Below are 25,113 nucleotides of genomic sequence, written 5' to 3'. Positions count from 1 at the left end.
GAGTTTTATGGATGAAAACAAGTTATTTAGATTAAGAGTTTTTTTTTTTACAAAAGCAGAAGTGACACCTTCACAAAGAGACTCTTTATTGCAGTACTACACTGTTTCTATGCAACTGTTTTAAGGCATTTTCAAAAAATGTACAATAATAGTGTATATAAGTGTTATTGGTATTGTTACTGTCAAACATTCATAAAGTTGTGACCCGGTGTGGCAGGTCTGCTAAAGGAAAATGCATAATGACTCGGCTCTCCCTTCCTCCCTCAGAGATCATGTCTCTTCCTCATACTTCATAGATACAAGGAGAATTTGATGAATGTTTTTTCAGCTGTCAAGGTAAACAGATATACTTCTGTATAACTATAGTAACTTAAGTATGTGCATCTACTGACACGGGCTGGGAATCAACAGGAAATTCTCAGTCAATAGCTTGAGAGCTGGCACATTTACTCAATGTAATGCACTAAAGTACTTTTTTGAAGTTCTCTTTTGTGTTACTTTGACTCCAATACACTATAGAAGAATTTTAATTGTACTTTACTATATTGCACAGATATTTAATAAACATGCAAGTCTCAAATCGTAACCTTCAAGTTGATTGACATTTTAAATCTGACTAATATTTTATATAGCAACACCTGATCCAGCTATGAAGCAGATTTTGCTTTAGATGACAGATTAGAGGAGTTGTACTTATAGATTCTAAGGAATTATATTCTAAGGCAGTAACTTCCTTCCTTCCTTTCAATTGTAGTATTTTCCACTCTTTTATTAGTATTTTAATTATTATTTACTGATTTAGTTACTTTATTTTGCAGAAAGTGCTCATACACCTAACGATTCAAAGCTCCATTAATGTTGCCAAGCGGTTTTGTTCTAAAGGCATCAAACCTATGCACAATTGATTCTTGTTTACTTCACACTGCTGCTCTGTAGCCTCTGTATACAAAGTTGATAACTTGGCCTGCAAATAATGTACAAAGTGCCATATAATGTAGTTATCTTGGTGTTTTATTAACCTTAGGTCATGATGAAGGTTCAACAGTGTATTTAAAGTGGTTTACATGAATGCCAGGACTCAAGGACGCAATGACAGAAAAGTATTCTATACAATGAGATTATGTCATTTGCAAAAAGAGAGTCACTCTCAAGAAACGACAACCAAGAAATGTCACAGCACCCGCTCCTCCATCTCACTCCCCTCCTTTCCCCCAATCCCCGTTTGTTTTTGTGTATGCATGTCTTTGTGTTTTGGGCGCACCTGGAACTGCAGCGCACTCACTTTGATGACAGCTGCTCATATACCGGTTTCCTGCACTCTAAAAGTTCCCAGATCGTCTCAGTAACTCCACAGTATCAGAGAGCCTTTTTCCTGAACTCCTAGAACTGCCCTTGTTCGCTCACTGCTTCTCTCCCACTACAGAACCTCTGGCCATGGTGCTTCATCCGGTTTACCTCTCCAGCTCCTCGTCTCCACGGTTCTGCTACACCCCCTTCCCCCCTGTTCCTACCAGTTCTGCAATTCTCAATAAAGCGTCCTTACCACCTCTATTTCTCGGTTTGATCTCTCTCTCTCTGGGTCCACTTAAAATAGAATACACTCAGTAAGTGTAACACCAACAACTTTTCCAGTCACTAAAAGTTCTCATTTAGCATTTGGATGTAAATGATTTCCTTAGTCTATTTGTTAGTAGTTGTTTTTTAGTAAATATGTATTATTTGTAACTGTAAAACATTACAATTCATATCTTTTGATTTTGAGTTGGTATAACTACATTATAACTAAGTGCATAGGCTTTGTGAATTGCTTGTCATTTCTTGTCACGTATAGATTAACAACTGAGATCTGTGAAGATTCTCAGTTATCAAGCTTTAGTTTGATAGGAGGTTTAGTTATGTTAATGGCCTTATTTGTTCTTTGTTATTTCTTATTTAAAGAAGAAGAAAGGAGTCCAGTTGATATGACTCAACCTCTGGATCAGCAACTGAACATTCAGAATTATATTCTGATGTATGCAAGCATTTTTCCATGAGTCTATGAGGCTGGAATGCTGTATAAATGATGAAATATGCTTTCGTTTCTACCAGCCTCTAGTCAAAATAGAATAATAGAATAGAATAAAATAAAAAGTACACATCCCCTACAAACAATGTTAGGCATCTGTATAGACTGTCAATCATAAATTGCTTAGCTGTCAAAACTATCAGCTGAGTGGCAGTGGTATTTTTGTGCTATATTGTAGCAACATGTCAAGTGACAAGTTTGACAAGAAACCGGTTTCCACAACAATGCATATGTAATCAGTGTGAGGGGAGAGGAGCACAAGAAGTGGCCCAGAGCTTCAGGAGTTGTTAAGGAGTACTGAGCTTGTTTAGGATCTCACTAGTAACTAAAGTTAAAGCAGTTATACTAGCTTTAAAATATGGCAAAAGACATCCGAACATCATTTCTGGCTAGACTCACCTTGCTGCCTTTGTCCAATACTTTTTAGTTTATTGTAAATTTGAAATCTTTTAAGTTCTCCTATCGCGCTAACTCCAGACTTTTTCCATGCTTGTTTTTTTTAATTGAATCTTAGAGCAATGAGCCTACATTTGTGCAAGATACAAATATTCGATACAGATCTTAGTCTCAACGTTACATTGTAGTCAGTTATTTCATTTAGTTGCAGTTATCTGTGCATCCAGCAAAAAGATGCTCCAGAGCTGTGCCAGAACCCTGACCATGCCTCCTTGGTGTCAAGAAAGTGATGCTTCTGTTCCACTGTGCTGAATGCATAAGCTGTGGTTACCCAAGCCACAAAGGACTTTTCAGTGGAGACCTCAACTGTATTCTGGAACACTGGACTCCTCTTTAGTTTGTGAAAGCCTTCACTGACCTAATTAGTGATTCGCAAGTAGGCAAAATAAAGTCCATGTTAAGCTCTGTTAATTTTTAGAATTATGATTTTCACATACAATTTTTATTAAAATTGTCTAAATTAAACCCTCTTTTTTCACCATCAGCTCACCTTTTCATTATAATTCCTCTGTTGATCACTATTATCGATCTCAAACTTTATTTTTTAATTTTTATTTTTTATTTGTATTACGGCATTAACAGTATTAGCAATTAGATGAATAAATATATTTATATAAATCCGATGATGATTTTATTCCTTTTGTTACAGAAGACAGAGAGCCCACCTTTTGATATGTGACTAATTTGTTCCTGTAATTAATGATTATTTGATTATTCTTCTTCTTTTCCTTTCGGCTGTTCCCTTTAAGGGGTCACCACAGCGAATCATGTGCCTCCATCTAACCTTGTCCTCTGCATCCTCTTCTCTCACACCAATTAACTTCATGTCTTCCCTCACTACATCCATAAATCTCCTCTTTGTTCTTCCTCTAGACCTCCTGCCTGGCAGCTCCAACCTCAGCATCCTTCTACCGATATATTCACATTTTCTCCTCTGAACATGTCCAAACCACCTCAATCTGGCCTCTCTGACTTTATCTTTAACACATCTAACATGAACTGTCCCTCTGATGTCCTCATTCCTGATCCTGTCCATCCTCGTCACTCCCAAAGAGAACCTCAACATCTTAAGCTCTGCTACCTCCAGCTCTAGCTCCTGTCTTCTCTTCAGTGCCAATGTCTCTAATGATTGTTTGATCATCATGGTTTAAATGTATATTACAATTCTTTACGCAAACCTGTTTGTTGATATTAACAGAGCCATATATGCAACATTCCATGGAGCAATTTGATTTCATCCTGGGGCCTGACTTTCCCCATGACAGTCCCCTTAGTTACACAAACATGCTCCAGTTCTCCCAAAGTTGGTTTGGGTTGAATTACCATTTTCACTAAAGCATCTGCAAACACACCAATGATGTTAGGCTGTGGTTACCTGTTACCTACTGTAGTTCTGTAATTTGTCAAGGTCTATAAATGCTGTATTTCACCAGTGCTACCTGGGCATTCTATCATAGGACCAAGGAAAGAGTTCTCTAGCACATTTCCCTGTTGAACAGGTTGGAGTTTGTGTTGAAAGATAGGTTCTTCAAGATTTTTTTCCCCCCTCTAGAATCCACATAACTTCAAAAGACAGCTCTTTACCTTGTGGCTGCCTCATAGCTTTAACCATGTGGCTGTTGATATCTTGTACTAGCAGTTGGGATCTTCATTTCAAATAATTTGATTTCTTCTGCATTTTTAGCACCTGCTTGTTGTGGAACCTAATGCTGATGTTGATATCCAGTCTGGGATAGACTGTAGCGCTGGTTTTGGGAGGGGTCGGCTCTGTGGAACATCCAACAAATCATCCCCTCTGTATGTGCCTCAGTGTCAGAAGATGGGTAAGTAAAATGTGTTCCGATTCACCTTTGCTATGACTTTCCAGACCCCAACACACCATCATGTAGTCACAGTCCCAGTAGTGTTGCGTAATAATCTTTACCAGTTATCTTTGCTAACAAATATGTGGTGTGTTCCAAAATTTTATTCTGTGAAACCTATCCCAGCTGTCATAGTTAAAAGGGGCAGGATACACCTTGGACAGGTGTCCAGGCTATCTCAGGGCCAACACAGAGAGAAATACATAGATAGAAAACCATTCATATTCACATTTACAGCTATGGAGTTAGGTGTAAATTGGGTTAGCCTAAAAGACTTGGGATTGTGTATGTAGATATGAACCAGGACCTAGCTGGGAGGTGGCACAGATCTAGTCATTCAAACGGCATCTCCACAGTACCCTAGTGGTGGCATTTTGTCAGGAATGCAGGAATTTTACTCATAAAATACAAGCTACAATTCAGCCACCAGGTATCACATAGTTCATCCTCTCTCCAAAAAGTTACACTTTACTATTATCTGCCTACTACTATCTGTGGAATTTTTTTTGAATCTTAGGACAATGCATCTAACACTGCACCAGATAAAGAATTAGAGAAGATTACAAGGGGTTTCACATTATTCAACAATCTACTCATTAACACAGCAACATAAATTCCATCTAAATTAAATACATTTAAAGAGAAACCTGAGAAGAATATTGTCATGGCAAAAACTGTAAGGCAAGTTAAGGAGGCAAAAGGCAACTCAGTCTTCTTTATGGAGAGTTTAATCAGCAAAACAGAAACATGTAGAGCAGAACTACACTCATGAGTGGCTTAATCAGAATAACAAGGTTTTACAGGTTATGGGTCTTTTAACCACTCAGCAGCTGAATTTACATAAAAGCACAAAGGAATGACTCAATGCAAATCAATCTTACAGAACATACACACAGTGTATACTACATACTCTGTACACCATGCTGCAGACACATACACACTTCAAAACCAGGTAATGTTGTGAAAAAGTGCTTTATTTTTTGTCTTTGACACAAAACTGTTTTGCAATACAAGAGAAGGTTTTTGGTAAAACATCTCGATACATAGCCTTAAATAGAAAACAGACTATAAATAAAAGGTTTTTTATTGGCAAACAAAAATCTGAATGTGTAAAAATTCTATGTATAAATTAGTTTTCCAATCATGTTTTTTTATCCGCTGTCCACCATTGATTACAAAAGACCCTTTACTACACAAAACATGTGGCATCCATTAATGTTGGCCACTTAAAGATATGTTATACAGTGTACATTCAGAATCCATTCAAGTCAACAGGCTAAACTTACAGGGACCACGTTTAAAACCTCCAGTGTTGTGCTAAAACATATAATATATGAAACCTAAGGAAATAAATATATCTTAATATATGTAATCTTAGTAAAGACTTTTGAAGAAAAAGATGAAAAAATGACAAACCATAAACATAACAGAGTTTACTTTCACATAATCTCCATTATTCTTTGTATTATTTGAGTCTTGTTTGCTTTCAGCAGTTGTGGTTCTGTTATCTGTGTTGATAGTGGTCGTGGGAGCAGTTACCCAGTCACAGCAGTTGCAGCTTTCTTTGAAAATGAAACCTGGCTGGCAGTTTCCTATGTAGGTTCGCCCTTTGGAACACCTAAAATATAAATAAGGGTTCTTTGGGTTGGCATAATTCCCATTCCTCTTTCCACTGCAGAAGTGTTGACAGGGTGCAGGAGATTTGGTTTTAGTAACTCTTTGGGTTGTGGTAGTGGGAGCTGCAGTTGTGGGCCAGTCACAGGAGTTACAACTTTCATTGAAGATCAAACCTGGTTGGCAGTATTTGATGCAGACCACTCCATTGGAACAACTGTAAAAAGAATTTAGGTTGTTTGGGTTGGCATAATACCCATCCCTCTTTCCACTGCAGAAGTGTTGACAGGGTGCAGGAGATTTGGCTGTAGTAACTCTTGGGGTTGTGGTAGTGGGAGCTGCAGTTGTGGGCCAGTCACAGCAGTTACAACTTTCATTGAAGATCAAACCTGGTTGGCAGTATTTGATGCAGACCACTCCATTGGAACAACTGTAAAAAGAATTTAGGTTGTTTGGGTTGGCATAATACCCATCCCTCTTTCCACTGCAGAAGTGTTGACAGGGTGCAGGAGATTTGGTTTTAGTAACTCTTTGGGTTGTGGTAGTGGGAGCTGCAGTTGTGGGCCAGTCACAGCAGTCACAACTTTCTTTGAAGATCAAACCTGGTTGGCAGTATTTGATGCAGACCACTCCATTGGAACAACTGTAAAAAGAATTTAGGTTGTTTGGGTTGGCATAATACCCATTCCTCTTTCCACTGCAGAAGTGTTGACAGGGTGCAGGAGATTTGGTTTTAGTAACTCTTTGGGTTGTGGTAGTGGGAGCTTCAGTTGTGGGTGAGTCACAGCAGTTACAACTTTCATTGAAGATCAAACCTGGTTGGCAGTATTTGATGTAGACCACTCCATTGGAACAACTGTAAAAAGAATTTAGGTCGTTTGGGTTGGCATAGTCTCCATCACTTTTTCCGTTACAGACGTTTTGACTGGGTTCAGGAGATTTGGTTATATTAACACTTTGGTCTGTGGCAGTGGGAGCTGCAGTTGGGGGCCAGTCACAGCAGTCACAACTTTCATTGAAGATCAAACCTGGTTGGCAGTATTTGATGTAGACCACTCCATTGGAACAACTGTAAAAAGAATTTAGGTCGTTTGGGTTGGCATAGTCTCCATCACTTTTTCCGTTACAGACGTTTTGACTGGGTTCAGCAGATTTGGTTGTATTAACTAATTGGTCTGTGGCAGTGGGAGCTGCAGTTGGGGGCCAGTCACAGCAGTCACAACTTTCATTGAAGATCAAACCTGGTTGGCAGTATTTGATGTAGACCACTCCATTGGAACAACTGTAAAAAGAATTTAGGTCGTTTGGGTTGGCATAGTCTCCATCACTTTTTCCGTTACAGACGTTTTGACTGGGTTCAGGAGATTTGGTTGTATTAACACTTTGGTCTGTGGCAGTGGGAGCTGCAGTTGGGGGCCAGTCACAGCAGTCACAACTTTCATTGAAGATCAAACCTGGTTGGCAGTATTTGATGTAGACCACTCCATTGGAACAACTGTAAAAAGAATTTAGGTCGTTTGGGTTGGCATAGTCTCCATCACTTTTTCCGTTACAGACGTTTTGACTGGGTTCAGGAGATTTGGTTGTATTAACACTTTGGTCTGTGGCAGTGGGAGCTGCAGTTGGGGGCCAGTCACAGCAGTCACAACTTTCATTGAAGATCAAACCTGGTTGGCAGTATTTGATGTAGACCACTCCATTGGAACAACTGTAAAAAGAATTTAGGTCGTTTGGGTTGGCATAGTCTCCATCACTTTTTCCGTTACAGACGTTTTGACTGGGTTCAGGAGATTTGGTTGTATTAACACTTTGGTCTGTGGCAGTGGGAGCTGCAGTTGGGGGCCAGTCACAGCAGTCACAACTTTCATTGAAGATCAAACCTGGTTGGCAGTATTTGATGTAGACCACTCCATTGGAACAACTGTAAAAAGAATTTAGGTCGTTTGGGTTGGCATAGTCTCCATCACTTTTTCCGTTACAGACGTTTTGACTGGGTTCAGCAGATTTGGTTGTATTAACAAATTGGTCTGTGGCAGTGGGAGCTGCAGTTGGGGGCCAGTCACAGCAGTCACAACTTTCATTGAAGATCAAACCTGGTTGGCAGTATTTGATGTAGACCACTCCATTGGAACAACTGTAAAAAGAATTTAGGTCGTTTGGGTTGGCATAGTCTCCATCACTTTTTCCGTTACAGACGTTTTGACTGGGTTCAGGAGATTTGGTTGTATTAACACTTTGGTCTGTGGCAGTGGGAGCTGCAGTTGGGGGCCAGTCACAGCAGTCACAACTTTCATTGAAGATCAAACCTGGTTGGCAGTATTTGATGTAGACCACTCCATTGGAACAACTGTAAAAAGAATTTAGGTTGTTTGGGTTGGCATAGTCTCCATCACTTTTTCCGTTACAGACGTTTTGACTGGGTTCAGCAGATTTGGTTGTATTAACTAATTGGTCTGTGGCAGTGGGAGCTGCAGTTGGGGGCCAGTCACAGCAGTCACAACTTTCATTGAAGATCAAACCTGGTTGGCAGTATTTGATGTAGACCACTCCATTGGAACAACTGTAAAAAGAATTTACGTCGTTTGGGTTGGCATAGTCTCCATCAGTTTTTCCAATACAGAACTGTTGACTGTCTCCACCAGAAGCTGGAATAGAGAAAAGCAGTTTTCAGTGGGATTAATTATGGTGGTTAATTATCAGGTCTTGACACTAACACTCTCCAACCTGCCAAATGCAAGTGGATTTCAGCAGTGGCCACAGTCACTCCCATTACCCAGTGAATTTTATATAAATATTATATAGTTTTTTAAAATTGTAGTCTTAAAAGTAATCTGAAATAATTTAAATGTGACACGGTGACTACAACTCCCATTAGCAATAGCTGCACACAGCGTTTGCTCATTTATAAATCTTGAAGCCTATTGTCTTATGCTTTTGCCTTAATAATCAACAATACATGGCACTGTTATTAGGATGTCCCTGTTGTGAACATTGTAGTATTATGTGTTTGTACATAAAAGGTATAACATAACTCTGAGATAGGCCTGTCGCAAAAAATCACGACTTATGTATTATGTACATTGGAGCTCCATAAGGCGAATGCTGTGTGACAGATGATAATCAGCAAGCTAATCAAACAGCTTATTGGATATTTCTAGGTGCCTTAAGCTTGGGATGGTAGTTAAGAGTGGACATTTAAACACAATGTAGCATCTGCAGGTGAGGTGTGTTCAGGAAACGATAAATTGTCTGTCATCTGTGTTTTATCCGAAATTCACTTGAGTGCAGGGTTTTCTGGTACAGTTTCTCTGGGACAGTTTCACTTACTGGTGGCTGTACAACAGTAACAGTAGTATCAGTGAAGTAGTCTCTTTTGAAGTTGAGATTTTTTATCCCAATACTATCTTTTCAATTGTCTCCATGTTAAAATTGTGGCCAGCAAAAATGCTTAATGGCTAGTAACTTCGGAAAACCAAAAAGAGCATAAAAAGTTCATGTCAAGCCGTGTTAATTATTGTTACATAATGCATGTTAGAAACTTACCTAAAATGGCAACAATCAAGTAGAGACCTTAAAAGTAAGAGACTTGATTAGAATTACATTGAAATTATATTATAAAAACTTCAAAAATTATAACATTCAACACTTTAGAAAGAATATGCCAATTATTCCTCATAATCCACTTCACTGTGTTCGAGATTTTCCAGACTGAAAGGGACACTTTCTGTCCTCAATGTGTCCTGTCCGTATTTATTTTCTAATTACTTAAGATTAAATGTGAATTTTATTGAGACTAAATGACATGCTTTTTGAAACTTTGTGTGGCTTTCATTTTGTACTTGATTAACATTCATCTAACATTTAAGACACCAAAGGTTACCTGTTAACTTTCTTATTGCAAAAAGGGTGGGCACTTTTATGTTGGAGACTGAAGTTATAACAAGGCAATGTGAACCCTTAAAATTAGATTAAAAGTGACGTGTCCTTTGCTTCATAAATTATTGAGTCAGCAGAAATCAGGTGTACTATCTTAACGCTGACCTGATTTTCTAAAATAGACACTTATTTAAATACTTATTTATTAAAATTTGCATATTCCAGTTTCACTTATACCGTTTGCTTAGTTTTTTAGAGTAATTAGTTGCCTCAAATTTTGAAATTAAATCAAAAAATAAAAATTACAATTCGATTCCATATGAGTAACTCCACTCATTTTTATTGTACTTAGGTGAGGACAGGAGTCTCATACCAACTGAAACTACTACAGGTACCTGTGATAAGATAAGTTTCAAGGGAGGCATATACTCGGTCAATGTGCCTTACCTGCAGTCAGTATTAGCCTGCACATGTTGGAACTATATGAATAAACAGAAAAAAGTAAGATAAACATGAATTTTACAATAAGAGCACAGGTTTGATACAATTTGATCCCCTCAAGGAACGTGCTGTGCAATACAATGGCTTTAAACCTGACGAGGATCACAACAATCTTCTATAACACATAATCATCACAATAATCATCATCATAATTTCAGGTACAACACGAGTAACAAAAACCTGTACAGTACCTGCTGTGTCAGCCAGTCCTAAAATATGTTAAAAAGGGTTTGACGGTTAGAGTAGGTACAGCAGTACACGGCAAAACAAGTATAATGTCTGTGAAAATGAGATCGCAAAAAATCAGATACTTACAAAGAGATAGGTGAAGAAAGCAGATACTGTCTCTCTACTGCAACTGATGGATGACTGACAGAATGGCCTTAATATTTGGGCCGCTGAAAGGGTGGAGCACTGGGTGGGGTTAAATCTGGAATGTGCAAAGAAAATAAACACAGATGGAGCAGGAAGTCTTCTCATACCAGGATTGTTTGGCTTTTAAATGATACAGTAGTTTTGATACACCTCTTTATATGCAATTTGTTGCATGTTTGTTTAAATATATCAGTTCACCAGAGAGAGAGAATAAAACAGAAATGGTCTGCATAAGATGGGTAATGGTCTTATGAATGTGACTTAAATTTCCACTGAGATGTTTACAGACAGATTCACGTGCAACTGTGTAAATGGTCTGCAGTTATATAGCGCTTTTCTACCTATTGGCACTCAAAGAGCTTTACACTGCTTCTTATTAACCCATTCACACTCACAATCACAATTCAGTGTCTTGCTCAAGGACCCTTCGACATGTGACCGGAGGAGCCGGGGATTGAATCAACAACTGTGAGATTGGTGGAAAACCGCTCTACCTTCCTGCGCCACCGTCGCCCATGTGAAACTGTGATGTGAAACTGTGATGTTCTTCAAATTATTAGTGGTGGTGTATGGAACCCAGACTTTGTAGAAACATTGTAACACTCTACCATAACCAGATTTTAGACCTTTGATGTTTAGGTTAGGAATTTAGCATGTGCTTTTGCAGATCTACATGATTAACAAGAATTATGTATTTAGACAGATAAATGTAAAATACATGTTCTTGTTATTTGTGGTTTTCATGGATATCTAATGTCATTTCCATTAAGTTTGCGAGAAGGGCAGACTTACTGACCTAAACCTGTGCTGAATTCTTAGCACGTGTGAAGTTTAGGAGGAAAAAGCAGATAAAATGTGCAGCAATGAATGACATGAGGAAAAATCTCTGAGGGGAATTTAAAATCACTGGGTGTGTATTAGGCCATACCTTTGCAGAGGTATAAATTAGAGCATTGCTTTTTAAAATAAGATTCCATTCATGCAGCTTCCCCATTCCTTACAGTCTTACATTTTGGAAAAAAGTGCCTATAGAAAGTATTCACCGCCCATGTAAAACTTTGAATCATGGATGATTTAATTTGAATTCTTTTAGCTGCAAGCATCTGCAGCTGAAAAGGAAACATTGTAAGTACTGAACAAGTGTACTGAAACCTGCTTGAGTTCTTTTCTAGTCATAGCATCTGGTCTGATGGTCAAAAAAGAAACATTTTATTTTCACATTGCTGTGCCTGTTTTGTCAGTGAATGTATGTAAAAGATGACTAAATAGTTAGTTTGTACCCTACATTCAAATTGGCAAGATAATTAGCAACATCAACTGTAACATAAATTCTATTTGTAACAAGAATAGCTTGGCCATTGACTAAAATGTAGGTTATGTACACTGCTGTAACTAAGCAATTAAATGAAATCACTTCCTGTATGTTTCAAGGACAAATTTGATTTAATGGGGATGTGATAATTCCCCCTTTTCTGCAAACAAACAATAAATTTTAGAAAGAAAATTAACTCAACACTGAGGAGGACTAACACCACCTCTGTTCCTTTCTGCAGGTGTCCTCGGCTTTGGGTTGTGTGTTTTCCAGTGTGCAGCTACTGGTCCTACCAACCTTCCCAATGTTTTGTTGTTGCTCTATTCTTTTCTCTCTTCACTTTCCCCCACCCTGAGCAGGTTCTGTTGGAGGTTTCTTTTGTTAAACGGAGTTTTTCCTCTCCACTGTTGCCTATGGCTTGTTCAAAGGGGAATTGTTGGGTTCTCTCTATACATCTTTATAGTCTTGACTTTATCTGTAAAGTGCCTTGAGATGACTTTGTTTTGAATTGGTGCTGTTTAAATAAAGTTGAATTGAATATAGGTTGCATCAGCAAACAAATTTTTATTAAACATGGACCAACTGTCGTTTTAAATAAAAGGAATTTTCTACAATACAATAAAATTTGGTAATTTTCCTAAACATTTGAGGAAAACGCAAACAAAATTTCATCTATCCATTAACTTTATCCGGTTATACTGTTCTGTGCGGAAAATCTGTAAAGCAAGTTAAGAGGCAAAAGGCAACTCAACTCACAAGTGAATGATAATGGTGAATTTAATCAGCAAAATGGAGAAACATGCAGAGCAGAACAGAACTACACTCTAGTGTGGGCCAAATCAGATTTGACCCAGATGTGTAGGTTGTTCAGCCTTTTATACATTTAGCTCAACAGCTGGGTTCACACAAAGAACAAAGGGAAGATTCAATGCAAATCGGCCTTCATACAATGTGGTCAGGAGTATAATTAGCAAGTTCTTGTCACTTTATCATTTTGTCTTCCATGTCTTTTAAGTCCTTGAGACTGATGGTCTGTGCTGGTTCCCATGGGTTCCCTGATAGGAAGCAGATGTTCAGATGTAGGTAGTTTTATGGCTGATATCTAGCTAACACACTTCTTTGTGGGGCCAGAGGCAGGATGTCTTGCTGGGGAGCAAAAGGTGAGGAAGCACTGGTTTAAGCAAGTTTGATACTGGGTGTGCCAGAAGTGTGAAAATGGTGAAACAGTGTTAACTAGACTTTGAAATTTCTCTCACAGTTCCAGGTATGGAGCCTGTCATTGTCATTGGAGTGAAAGGGAAGAGTGCACCTTGGACAGGTTGCCAGTCCATCTCAGGTTTGAGACAGAAAGACATAACCAAACAGATAACCATTCACGCACACATTCACACCTACAGGCAATTTAAAGTCATCAGTTAATCTAAAATGCATTTCTTTAGACTGTGGCAAGAGTAGCCAGAGGAAATCAGATAGTTTGTCTGTTTGTTTGTTTGTCGAGTTTTTTGTTCATGGAAAGAAAATCTGAGAGTTGATTGAAGACTGCTCATTCCAGGAGTGCACCTGGAAGTGCCAGAAATGGAAGAAGAGAGACCGGTCTGTAATTCTCCACAAGGGAGCATTAAAGAGAAGGCTTCTTAAGCAGTGGGGTTATCTGGGCCTGCTTGAATGAAGGAAAAGTGCCTGTTGCTGGCATTAGTGCAGGTGTAACTGCTTAATGAAGAATGGAAGGGATTGATCCAGAGAGCAGGTGGTCAGAGATAAAAATGCGGAGAGCAATGCAGTGCTGGAGGAAGGTAGCAGAATGTCATCATTTGGAGGAGAGAACTGTGAGCTGATGGCTGCCACATTATTAGAAGAAGCCAGCAAAGTCATTGGCAGTGAGAGGTGGAGGTGGGTGGATGAGTGATTTGAAAGTGGAGAACAGTTTTTTTGCTTCTAATTAGATTATTGCTCTGGTGATACTGTGAGAAAAAGATACAAGCAGAACCTGATACTCGGCACGAGCAGATGGAGTCTTGGATTTGCATAACTTCCTATTAGCACCTAATGCCTGGTGAGTTGCTCACAGGTCCTGACATGTAGAGAGTGTATTGCAGAGGATGTCAGTGGCTGCATCTGTATCGAAACCCACGCATGCACAGTGAGAACATGCAAACTCCACACCAAAAGGCCACAGCCAGCAGGTAGATTGCAACTGGTGACCTTCTACCTGTGAGTTGAAAGCTGTACAGATTAAATTAAGGTTGGTAAATAATAAGCAAATTAAGGCAAAGGTGGCCTGAATGTTAATTCCAGGACCAGCATTATATGTGGGAGAAGAGAAAAAGCAGCACTTGTTTTTCCCTGATCAACAACAATTTAATGCAAGGTTCTCAACTGCAGCTTCTGAGAAGCCACATGTCAGACTGTGGTTGTACTGGGCAACTTGTTATGCTGTTTTCCCACCTCAAATCTAATTCCCTAATCTGAGGCTGGTCCTCACTCCCCTAACCCTCAAAGCTGGCAGCCACCTGCACCTTGAACAACACTTTCTCTCTAAACCTTAACACACTTCCACCCCACTTGTAACTTTGCGCTGCAACCTCAAGTTTCTGAGCAGTTTTCTTCCCTGGTCTTTATAACTCCACCATCACCACAGGATCCTCAATAACACAGACAGCCACTGAAAAATTCTACACCATACTTTCAGCTTGTCTGGATATTCTCTGCCCCGTCTTCCAGTCCTTCCTATCCGTCAGCTCCAAATCTGAACCAATGACCTGATCTGTGAACACCACACCATGTTCAGGAGTGTTGAGTGGCCCAAGATATCATAAGATCTTGCTAAATATAAGAGCTGGCTTGCATCTTTTCCTCCCAGCATCACCAAGGCAAAACTGAATATTAGGTTAGTGTCACACTTTCACTAGTGTGTTACTTTGATTTTTGTAGGACCCGAAAAGGAGGAGACGGCAAGGGAAGGGGTTATGGTAACTTAAAGTTTATTTAAAGAAAAGCAAACAACATAAAAAGAGGTGATTCACAAGGTATGTTCTCTGCCCTGCCATTAGAGATGTAGGATCCAATTGGTGAGCTATTGCCTTTATTGCATCTCTCGTATAGTTGACAAACTGTTGTTGGTTGTAAATACAACTAATTTATCCAGTCTACATATTTTTTTATATTGTTGACCACCAGAAGAGGAAATATTCAAACCCTGCTGCTATTTGGTTTCATGCTTTTTACTCATCAGGGAACCCTCTGGGTACCCCAATAGCGTTAGGTTCAGTTCTTTTGTTGTACAGACAACAAAAGTACTGCAGGGGTCAGAGGTTAGGTTTAGTCTAAATGGTGAAATACCTAATTAAAGTTGACCTGTGGAACATGCAATACAGTTACTGATATTAGTCTGCTGAGCAGTGTACATCATCCAATCAAGCAAATAATTATTTTCTACATGTCCTGTTTCTAAAGTTGATAAAATATCTTACAAACCTGACCATTAAAATTAGCTGATATAACCTCCTTACAACCTCCAAACAGGATGGGGTGTATTATAATTAAGGTCAAAGCCAATAGGATGCATGCTGTACCTTTCAGACCACAGAGGTCTAGATGTCTAAATGGATGCCTTATCGATCGTGTTGTGGTTTCTTAAGGGGTTCCGTACTACTAATGCCCCTAAGACTACGCTAACCTAGTTATGTTAAAGTTTTGACCTTTAAGTGACAGAGATCTCAATTTGTCACTGTGTTTGAGACGGCCCACTAAGATCTTAAAAATTAGCCCAGACTTCCCTCAGTCACTGGTAGATCAATGAGTCTAAGAGTTATTACTTTGATCTACACCTTCCGACAACCCAAATACCTTTTTTACAGTGTGATAGATGAATCCATGTGGTTTTTCTTTACAGCCGTGGGGTGGGGGTTAAGGACCTGAAGTGGGCCCTAACACCAAAGACTTGACCAGGTTTTCCTCTTTATGACTAATTAGCACCCAGTCTCCTGGCTGCACTGCCGGATCTTCTGGATTGAGTGGGATCTCTGGACCTCAGTTGACAGTAGAGATCTCTTTTTTTGTTAACATCTGCATCATGTAGTGAGCTAAAGTTTGTTCTCTTTCTTTTTCAGGTCTCTAAAATGGTTGTAATTTTGGAATCTGCTAAGGCCTGCCATACATCATCTCATAAGGAGTTGGTCCTGATGATGTTGGGGTGACATGCATATTTAAACACACCAGAGGAAGACAGCCAATTTCTCCCTGTTTCTTCCATTGTTTTCTTTAATTTTGACTTAATGATTCAATTGTGTCTTTCTACTAGCCCTGCAGATTGTGCGTGATAAGCACAATGGATTTTTAATTAGATTTTTAGCGCCATGCGCCATGAGTGAGGTGACTTTATTTGTAAAGTGTGTTACATTGTCACTTTTTTTCTGTGTAATACCATATCTTGGCATTATTTCTATTACTATTGCCTTTGCTACTATCATTGCGTCAATGCTTCTTCCCCTCACATTTGTTTATTTCTATAAAGTCCATACAAATGTGTTCAAATGGGAATTGACATTAAAATTGTCCTCTTTTGGACTTAATTTCCTTGTGGCTTATGTTTTGTGCAAATGGTACAGGCTAAACAAAACTTTTAAGAATAATGCCAATCGAGCAGTGCGATGATCAATCATGTGTTTTGTGATAAAGCTATTTATGTGAGATAGAGATCCTTTTATATAGGCATTTTTTAATTGTTGCTCATATGGGCTGTCATTGTCTGCATTATCTGGGGGCTGCCACTGTGCATGTCAAGGTCTTTCAGCCTGATAAAGTAGACACCTGTATTTTCTTTTTCTTTTTGGATACAGTGATTAATTTCTGTCCAGTCTGCTCTGGCCTGATATCTGCCTCTTGCCCTGGCCATTAAATTATTGAGTCTATTTGTAAGCTCTGCAGCATCATACCGCAACGGCTGTCCCTGTGCAGCTCGGGGATTCTAATTTCCACTTCTCTTAACCACGCTCTTGCTTCTGCATGGCCAATTTGTTCCTGTTTATTTTCTTTTTTCTTTTTCCACATTCTTTTTTTATTTCTTGTATTTTCTTACATTCAGGCATACTTAATTTTCCTTAGAAGCTGTACTTTTTTTGTACTCATTTTACATTATTCCCCCCTCTCTGTAACATATACTTTCAGTCTCCAGTTATTTCTTCATTTTTTATTTACAACATTTATTTCCCATGTTGTATTCCTCCGCTTAACTGTGCCAAATCAACATGCGGACAATGATCCGCTGTGGCGACCCTGAACTCACGGGATAAGCCGAAAGGACAAAAAAAATAACAAATACAAATTCTTCCCTTTAACAGCCAGTTTGTATGGAGTTCACCTGAGCAATAGACCCAATCAGTAAGACACTGGTTGTCTTATCACCTTTAGGTTTCCACAGCCAAGCAGTTTTGTTATCACAGCTAGGTTTCTAGCTGAGACACTGTTAATAACTACCTCCCATATATCAACATCAATTTATCAACAGTATTTTACAAATGTGAAATTGTATATGTTTCAGCTTTTATGCAACTACTTTTATTCAAGGATTTTATACAAGTTCCTTATAAGCTCTTTTTCTTCTCTCTAATGATTTAACGTGAACACGGAGTAATTTATCGGAGTCTTCTCACACAGAGTATGGATTCCGTCTTTACTGCTGCATCATGACCAGAGATACGCAATGCGAATTTTGGTAATCCCTTGTTATTGATACCAATATACCATATCGCATACCTTTTTTTTTTTACTGTTTAAAAATATAAGATAAGACAGTATTTTACTAGAGTTCAAGGTTTGTTATCTGTTTTCTTTACAGGATACATAGAATTTCTCGCTTTTCTTATCTTTTTTTTTTTTACCTGAGAGTTTAGGGATTCTGCAATGTTTTGTAGAATCCCATGACCATTCCTCTTCCCAGCGGGTTCTGGCTGGTTTTTAATCACAGCAATATACCCAGAGGGCTTTTTTTTTTTTTATAGAATCCCAGACTCTCCCGTACATGATTTCAGTTCCCCAACCTGGACGGAGAAAAGGCTGTTGCGATCCGGCTTGAAGGACCAAGTTGTCAGAAGAAAATTTTACTCAAAGACGACAGAGTCACTGGAATCTCGTTTAAAGTTTTACTTGCAGCAAGGAATCAATGCATGTACTTTAAGAGTATAGTACTGACCGCCTAAGAGCAGTCAAAACCTTTCCTTTATACACATGAGAGTACAAGCCAATCCTTTAGCTTTATGAAACAGACAGCAATAGGTCATAGAAAGGACAAGCTTGCTACAGCTCATTTCTTATCAGTGTAAACAGTTGAGATGGTTTGCCAATCTCTGTGAGGGACGCGGCCTAATTTTACATGTCCTGATAAAAAAGCGTATGACCTGCAAACAATACAGTTTTATATAACAGTTTAATACGATATTTTTAGTTAGCATCATCACTGACAGCAGGAACATGTTCTCCCACTCGTCTATCCACCTCCACCTCCCTCCATCCACCTTCCTTCCTGCTGACATCTTTGCCAGCTTCTTTAAAAGTAAGCTTGCAGATATGTTATGGCTAGCCGCAGTAAAGAGAAGCCTGGATTTGTCTTGGTCTACCTTCACCAATTGTCAAAAGGTCTACTATAAAACCTGGAGGAATGTCTCTAATCGTACATAATGACTATTTATTCATTATCAATGCATTACAACCACTTGGTTTCCATGCTGATGAAGTAAGGTTTTAAGTACAATTATAAGAAATAAGAATTAAAACAATTGTAATACAATTGTAATATAAGTATTTTCTATTACCTAGGCTACTTTAGGAGATGTGTTAGGCTACTCCCATTATCAAACATCAGATCTCTCTCATCTAAATCTCTGTTAGTAAATGGTTTGATAAGCAATCATCTATTTGATATAGTTTCTCTTACTGAAACCTGGTTGCAGCAGGAAGAATATGTCAGTTTAAATGAGTCAACCCCCCAAAGTCATATTAATTATCATGTTCCTAGAAGCACAGGCTGAGGTGGAGGAGTTGCAGCAATCTTCCATTGTAGCTTCTCAATAAACCCTAGACCTAAACATAGTTATAACTAATTTGAGAGCCTTACTCTTAGCCTTTCACACCCAAACTGGAAAACTCAAAAACCACTATTATTTGTTATCGTGTACCGTCATCCAGTCCAGTTTTTGAGTGAATTTTCTGATTTTCTATCTGATTTAGTGCTTAATACAGATAAAGTCATGATACTTGGTGACTTTAACATTTATGTAGATGCTGACAGTAACTGCCTTAACACTGCATTTAATTCATTATTAGATTCAATTGGTTTTTCCAAAAATGTAAATAAACCCACTCATTGTCCTAGTCACGTTAGACCTTGTCCTTACGTATGGAATTGACACTGATAATTTAACAGTATTCCCTCATAATTCTCGTTTCACCGTAATTCTCCATGGTCTGGACCTTATCAGATTAATGAGCATGCAGTATGTGCCCGAATTACTGGCCTATTTAGCAGCGGACAGGGCGAAGTTTGAACGAGTGGAACCTTTCCTTGTCTAGAGCTGCATGCCTGCTTCGGAGTCGGTCAATATTCAGCCTGCTCAGGTTTCCAAGCCCACAAGCAGTCCACCCCAACGCGCTCCTAGCCTGGAGTACACTCCTGAGCCTGCTTCTGGGCCTGTTCCTGTTCCGCTCTCTGGGTCACCTAATGTTGGGTCTGCGCCTGGACGGAGCTGGTCCGGTTCCGGCACCTGCCCCTGGCTTGTTCAACACCTCACCTGCCCTGGCTCTGTTCCTGTCTACAAAAGGGTCGAGGCCGCCTTTGGCTCTGGTCCTGTTCCATTTCCTGTCTGTAAGCGGGTCGACGCTGCCTCCGGCGATGGCTCTGTCCCTCTTTCTCCTGTCTCTGTTAGGTATTGACTCGCATGAAGTACTTGGGAAGGTGTTCAAATTGTGTGCTGATCAGCTCTCAGAGGTGTTTACCAGCATCTTTAATCTCTCCCTGGCACAAGCCGTGATTCCATACTGATTGAAAACAACCGCAATCATCCTACATCCTAAGAAACGTATCACCAAGTGCTTTGAGCGACTGGTCTTGCACAATCTAAAAACCTGCCTCCCTCCCACCTTTGATGCACACTACTTTGCCCCAATAGATCAACAGAGGATGCCATAGTCAGTGGTCATCTTGGAATCTGTTGGGGCCCTAGGCAAAAATGTGATATATAGTAGACTTGTCCAAATTTCTTTGCATCTAAAATTCTAAACTTAGCATACATAGCTTGACAGTTAGCTTAGTCAGTCACAGCTTTCATCAGTTTACTACAGAAAACGTATTGTCTGTGTTAGCTGATTATTTGCAGGCTGCTTTATTTGTAGGCTATTTGTATTAGGCTGCTCTGCTAATTTAGTTAGCTAAGTTAACTAATGTTAAATTTCAAAGTAATCAAAAGAAACAATCTGATACCAATGGAAGTTCCATTATTCAAATGTCTATGCTAGCAGCATTTAGTTAACACTATTTATTATTATATTTAATTGTTATCTTATCCTACCTCACAGGAGGATAACTCCTCTTAATTTTCATCAGCTGGATTTTGTTGTTTCATTAGACCTGTTTGTTTACACTGAATCATGCGCATCAAAACATGCACATCAAGGAGCATTATAAGAGTGCTTTTTGTCAACTAAAGCTCTGTCTTAAATTTATCACTCTCGACATTTTAATTAGCAAACTGGCTGAACTATGCCTCTCCACATTCACCTGTACAAAAGATTTCCTGACCAACTGCCCACAGTGTGTTAAACTTGGCTCCCACCCCTCCTCCATCCGCACACTCAGCACTAAGCCCATTACTCTACATATTTGATTGCAGCGCAGCCCACCACCAGAACACTATTGTAAAATTCATCGATCAAATTGGCGCAGCAATGTCTGCCTACAAGGATATAATCTACAAATTGACAGAATGGTGCTCAGCCTAGAACTTAGCACTAACCACTGCCAAGACAAAGGTAATCATCCTTTGATTACCTTTTCAACTTTCTCTGCACCTTTAAGTCTGCTGGCATCACATGTGCTGCAAACACAACTACGATCATCAAGAAAGCAAGCAGTGCCTTCATTTCCTATAAGCGCTGAGGCCTGACCTGTTTGACCTGCTGCCTGCTGAAAAAAAAGCTCCAGGCGCATCAAGACCCAGAAAAATAGATTCAAAAAAAGCTTCTTCCCTAGAGCCATAACCACTCTGAACACATTCATACACTTAACCCCTCCCTTCTTCACACATCCATGCACGCAATCACAGACAAATGCAAGTACACGTGTGTGCACACAACATACTCAGCTTCTGTGGTCTGGCTTACTTCTTTTAACATGTAGATATTTTTACATTACTTACAGAATGCATATATATTATTTATTCTCTGGCGCAAAACTTTAAGCTGTGTAACTGATATCTCAGGTTACATGTATGGGAGTGCTTGTTTCTGTGACATCTTAAGGTTAGCTCCATTAATTTCCATTGCACTACACACTCTTCCATTGTACTACACTCAAAAGGTCAGAGTGTCAGTCACTAATGCAAACAGATACCCTAATAACCAACATGTGACTTATAATTGTTCTGTATGTTGCTATGTATTATATCTTTGTTTTTTTTTTTAGTTGTTTGAAAATTTATTTTTAAACAGCTGCTGTAACACCTAAGTTTCATTTCGATTTTTTTAACTTTTAACTTAAATTATTTTTAGGGTTCATTCTGCACTCCCTTACTTCGAAATGGCATCCAAGGGGAAGCAAACCTAACTCTAACATAATACTACTAAATCTAACATTAATAACACCCACCTAGGCTAAGGACTGAACAAACCTGGAAAAATATATGGCAGAAGAAGCATCATAGAACAACAATGCTTACTGCCAAATGAAGAGCAGAGAGCAGACCACAGCACTCTTTCTGAACAAGATCCAGTAACCATCACAATGGCAGACAAGGCTGGATAGCATTAGGCACCGACTTGCTGTTGCTTTTTTAAAAGTCTGTTACATTTTCTAAATTTGCATATTGAGATGAGTAAAGCAATACCTCCTCCTGGGATCATCTTCAGCCTCCCTGTGACTGTTAACAGAATAGGCAGCTTTGCACTGTGATATTAAACTGCAGATTTTTAGTTGGTTTGTTATTGTTGTTTTTTTGTAACTGTGTTTTGTTGGATTAGATTCAGTTGAATTTTAGAAAGGCCCATTATAAAAACCTCTGATCACAATTATTATTTGCTTCTGTGATTTTTTTTTTTGAGGGGGTTATGCGTTTTTTTCTTAATGTGCAAATTAATTAACTAAACTAAAATTTGTTATCTCACATTTAGATATTGGTTTAAATGTAAATGGTCTGCACTTATATAGCGCTTTTCTACCTATTGGCACTCAAAGCACTTTACACTGCTTCTTATTCACCCATTCACACTAACAATCACACACACATTCATACACCGATGGGGGAGCTGCTATGCAGCTGGCCAACACTCACCGGGAGCAACTAAGTTGGGGTTCAGTGTCTTGCTCAAGGACCCTTTGACATGTGACCGGAGGAGCCAGGGATTGAACCAACAACTGTGAGATTGGTGGACAACCGCTCTACCTTCCTGCGCCACAGTCGCCCTTTAAGCATCTTCAAAGATGCTTGATGTCACTGCTGTTACAATCATGTTATTTTAAGTAAAATGTTGATAAATGTGTTGCATTATGCGTTGATTAGCAAAAAAAACATTGCGTTTTTTCAAAAATATTATATATTAAAATGAACTTAATGAACCTAAAAAAGTATACTGAATATTTCTTAAATTTTAAGCCCATTTAACTCAAACACACTTTACTTTAAAAATTTGAGGCATCATAAAATGTAAAGTTAAGGCAACTTGTCCAAATTAATAGAAAATAATACAAATCTTTATTGTATTGAGAAGGGGGAAGGAATCTTACAGAGTAAAACATGAATATTAAAAACTACTAGAAGTAGCTGTGATAAGATGAGTTAGGAAGCATGTACTTGACCAGTGTGCCTTACCTGCAGTGAGAAATAGTCTGCACATGTTGAAACTATGTGAAGAAAGGAAAAGAAACATGATTGATGACGATGATCAAATTAAGAGTACACAAATGCGAGATTCAATTTGATCAATCCATTGACTGTGCTGTGCCCAATAATCATTATCATGACATCAGATACGACAAAATAACAAAACTACAGGACATATGTTAAAAAAGCGTTATACAGTTAGAGTAAAGACAGTTGTGTAGAGCAAAACAAGTAGAATTTCTGTGGAAATGAGATGAAAAAAATCAGACACTTACACAGACAAAGGTGAAAGAAGCAGATACTGTCTGTCTACTTCAACTGATGGATGACTGACAGAGTGCCTGGCTGTATTGATATGGCTGAAAGGGTGCAGCAGTGGGCGGGGCTAATTCTGTGGAATACACATCCAAGAAAAACAGGTAGTTATCTAATACTGTTTTTTGGCTTTTAAATCAGAAGTGAGAAATGACATATTTCCATCCCTTTTTTAATGCATATGTTTAGTTTAAAATCATCAGTGTGAACACCACAGAGACAGAACAACAGAAATAGTTGGGTAAAGTTTAGAGATACATAGACATATATGGACTGATTCACGAGAAATCAGGAGAGTGTAATGCTCCATAAATTTGAATTTGAAACATAAATGTCATATTCCCAACACCTCTCCATCCATTATCTTAACCACTTTCTTTGTCAAGGGTGGCAGGGTGCGGTCATTTGATGTATGGTGGAGTTTATGTTAGAGAGACAACCATTCACACCTTTCGGATTGAGCCTAAACTCTATGTAATCAGGCTGCGAAAGGAAACTGGAGTACTTAGATACATTCATGCCTGGTGAGTATTCAACACAGAAAAAGTCCCACTAACTGTGAGTTTGTCATCATTGTGTGACAGTCTTTGTGAAAGCACAAATAAACTGGTGCATAGTAGTGAGCGTCCAAAGAGGTGTCAGTTTTCTATTCTGAAAATCAAGAAAGTAAGCAGTGGATGGAACCCAGGCTTTTTAGAAGTATCGTAACAGCCTACCATAAACAGGTTTCAGACTTTTGAAGTTTGGGTTGTGATTTTCAGCATGTGCTTTTGCAGATTGATGCAAACGCACAGGATTAACAGGAACTATGTATTTAGACAGTTCAATACATGTTAGTTTTATTTACTGTAATTTTCATTTATTTTTAGAGAAAGTCTAAAAGATCTTCTGCTGCTGTAATTTCTTGCTTTCCTTGACATAAAGGTGTACTGAATGTTCAGCATGTGTGTAAATTACTAGGAAAAGGCAGATCAAAAGATTCATCAAAGGATGATGAATAAATGTGTTAAGATCTTCAAGTTTACTGGGTGGGATTTAGGGCATACCTTTGCAAAAATTAGACCATTAGTGTAACTTCCCCATTCCTCACTAGATCATACACTGATGATAGAGTGCTTATAGACATATTAACCCCTTTGAAAGTCTCCTCTTTGTTTTTTACTACAACAACAATTCATTAAATCATTAATTTGAATTCTGTCACAAGTGTCACAAACTTCTGCAGCTGAGATAGAATCAAACAACTGTAAAGCAACCATTTCCTTGGTTCCTTATCAGTAACAACATCTGGTCTGATGATCGAAAGCTACATTTAAATTTCATGAGACCATAGACTTGACGTGCCATATGCCTTATGGCAAACTTTTCTTTCTCTCTGCAACACAGACTGGTGAACAGTTGCTGAATGAACAGTCTCTTCCATCTAAGCCACAGAAGCTTTTTTATGGCAACTCTTTTTATTGAAGCTTTAATAATTTCTGCAGATATACAGAGACTACACTGTAAAAGGCACAGCTTTGTAAAATCAGAACTGTATGTCTATGCCCCTGTCTCCCTCTCTCTGTCCCTTCCTAGCTTTGTAACTGTGAGTTTTCCAGTGCTCAGCAACTGGTCCTACCAACCTGCCCAATGTTTTGTTGTTGCTTTTTG

At 38.8% G+C, this 25,113-nt stretch overlaps 2 protein-coding genes across 3 annotated transcripts in view; both read right to left on the bottom strand.

Moving 5' to 3' along the window:
• LOC137134349 (chondroitin proteoglycan 2-like) overlaps positions 1–23,461 on the bottom strand; it is a 78,119-nt gene extending 54,658 nt beyond the window's left edge. For both annotated transcript variants that reach the window (XM_067519084.1, XM_067519083.1), the window contains exon 1: positions 23,424–23,461. The gene's annotated coding sequence lies outside the window, so the exon portion shown is untranslated. The remainder of the gene's footprint in view (positions 1–23,423) is intronic.
• Positions 5,337–10,769, bottom strand: LOC137134519 (chitin-binding domain protein cbd-1-like). Its single transcript, XM_067519445.1, has 5 exons — positions 10,690–10,769; positions 10,566–10,583; positions 10,321–10,352; positions 9,541–9,567; positions 5,337–8,642 (listed from the first exon to the last, which is right to left on the bottom strand). Exons 3-5 carry the CDS (start codon positions 10,343–10,345, stop codon positions 5,758–5,760), a joined length of 2,937 nt encoding a protein of 978 aa, XP_067375546.1. The 5' UTR covers positions 10,346–10,352; positions 10,566–10,583; positions 10,690–10,769; the 3' UTR covers positions 5,337–5,757.
• Positions 23,462–25,113: the final 1,652 nt, after the last annotated feature.

Source organism: Channa argus, chromosome 10 (assembly GCF_033026475.1).
Source record: "Channa argus isolate prfri chromosome 10, Channa argus male v1.0, whole genome shotgun sequence".
In the NCBI taxonomy this organism is placed as follows: domain Eukaryota; kingdom Metazoa; phylum Chordata; class Actinopteri; order Anabantiformes; family Channidae; genus Channa; species Channa argus.
This window is presented reverse-complemented; position numbering and strand designations above follow the sequence as displayed.

Bases quoted from the DNA above. Each gene is read 5' to 3' on its own strand.
- LOC137134519 (XM_067519445.1), bottom strand. From the start codon at position 10,345: ATGTGCAGGCTAATACTGACTGCAG. The intron at 9,568-10,320 runs GTAAGGCACATT...CTTACTTTTAAG, and splicing joins CAGGCTAATACTGACTGCAG to GTCTCTACTTGATTGTTGCC. The intron at 8,643-9,540 runs GTAAGTTTCTAA...TCTCTATTCCAG, and splicing joins CTTGATTGTTGCCATTTTAG to CTTCTGGTGGAGACAGTCAA.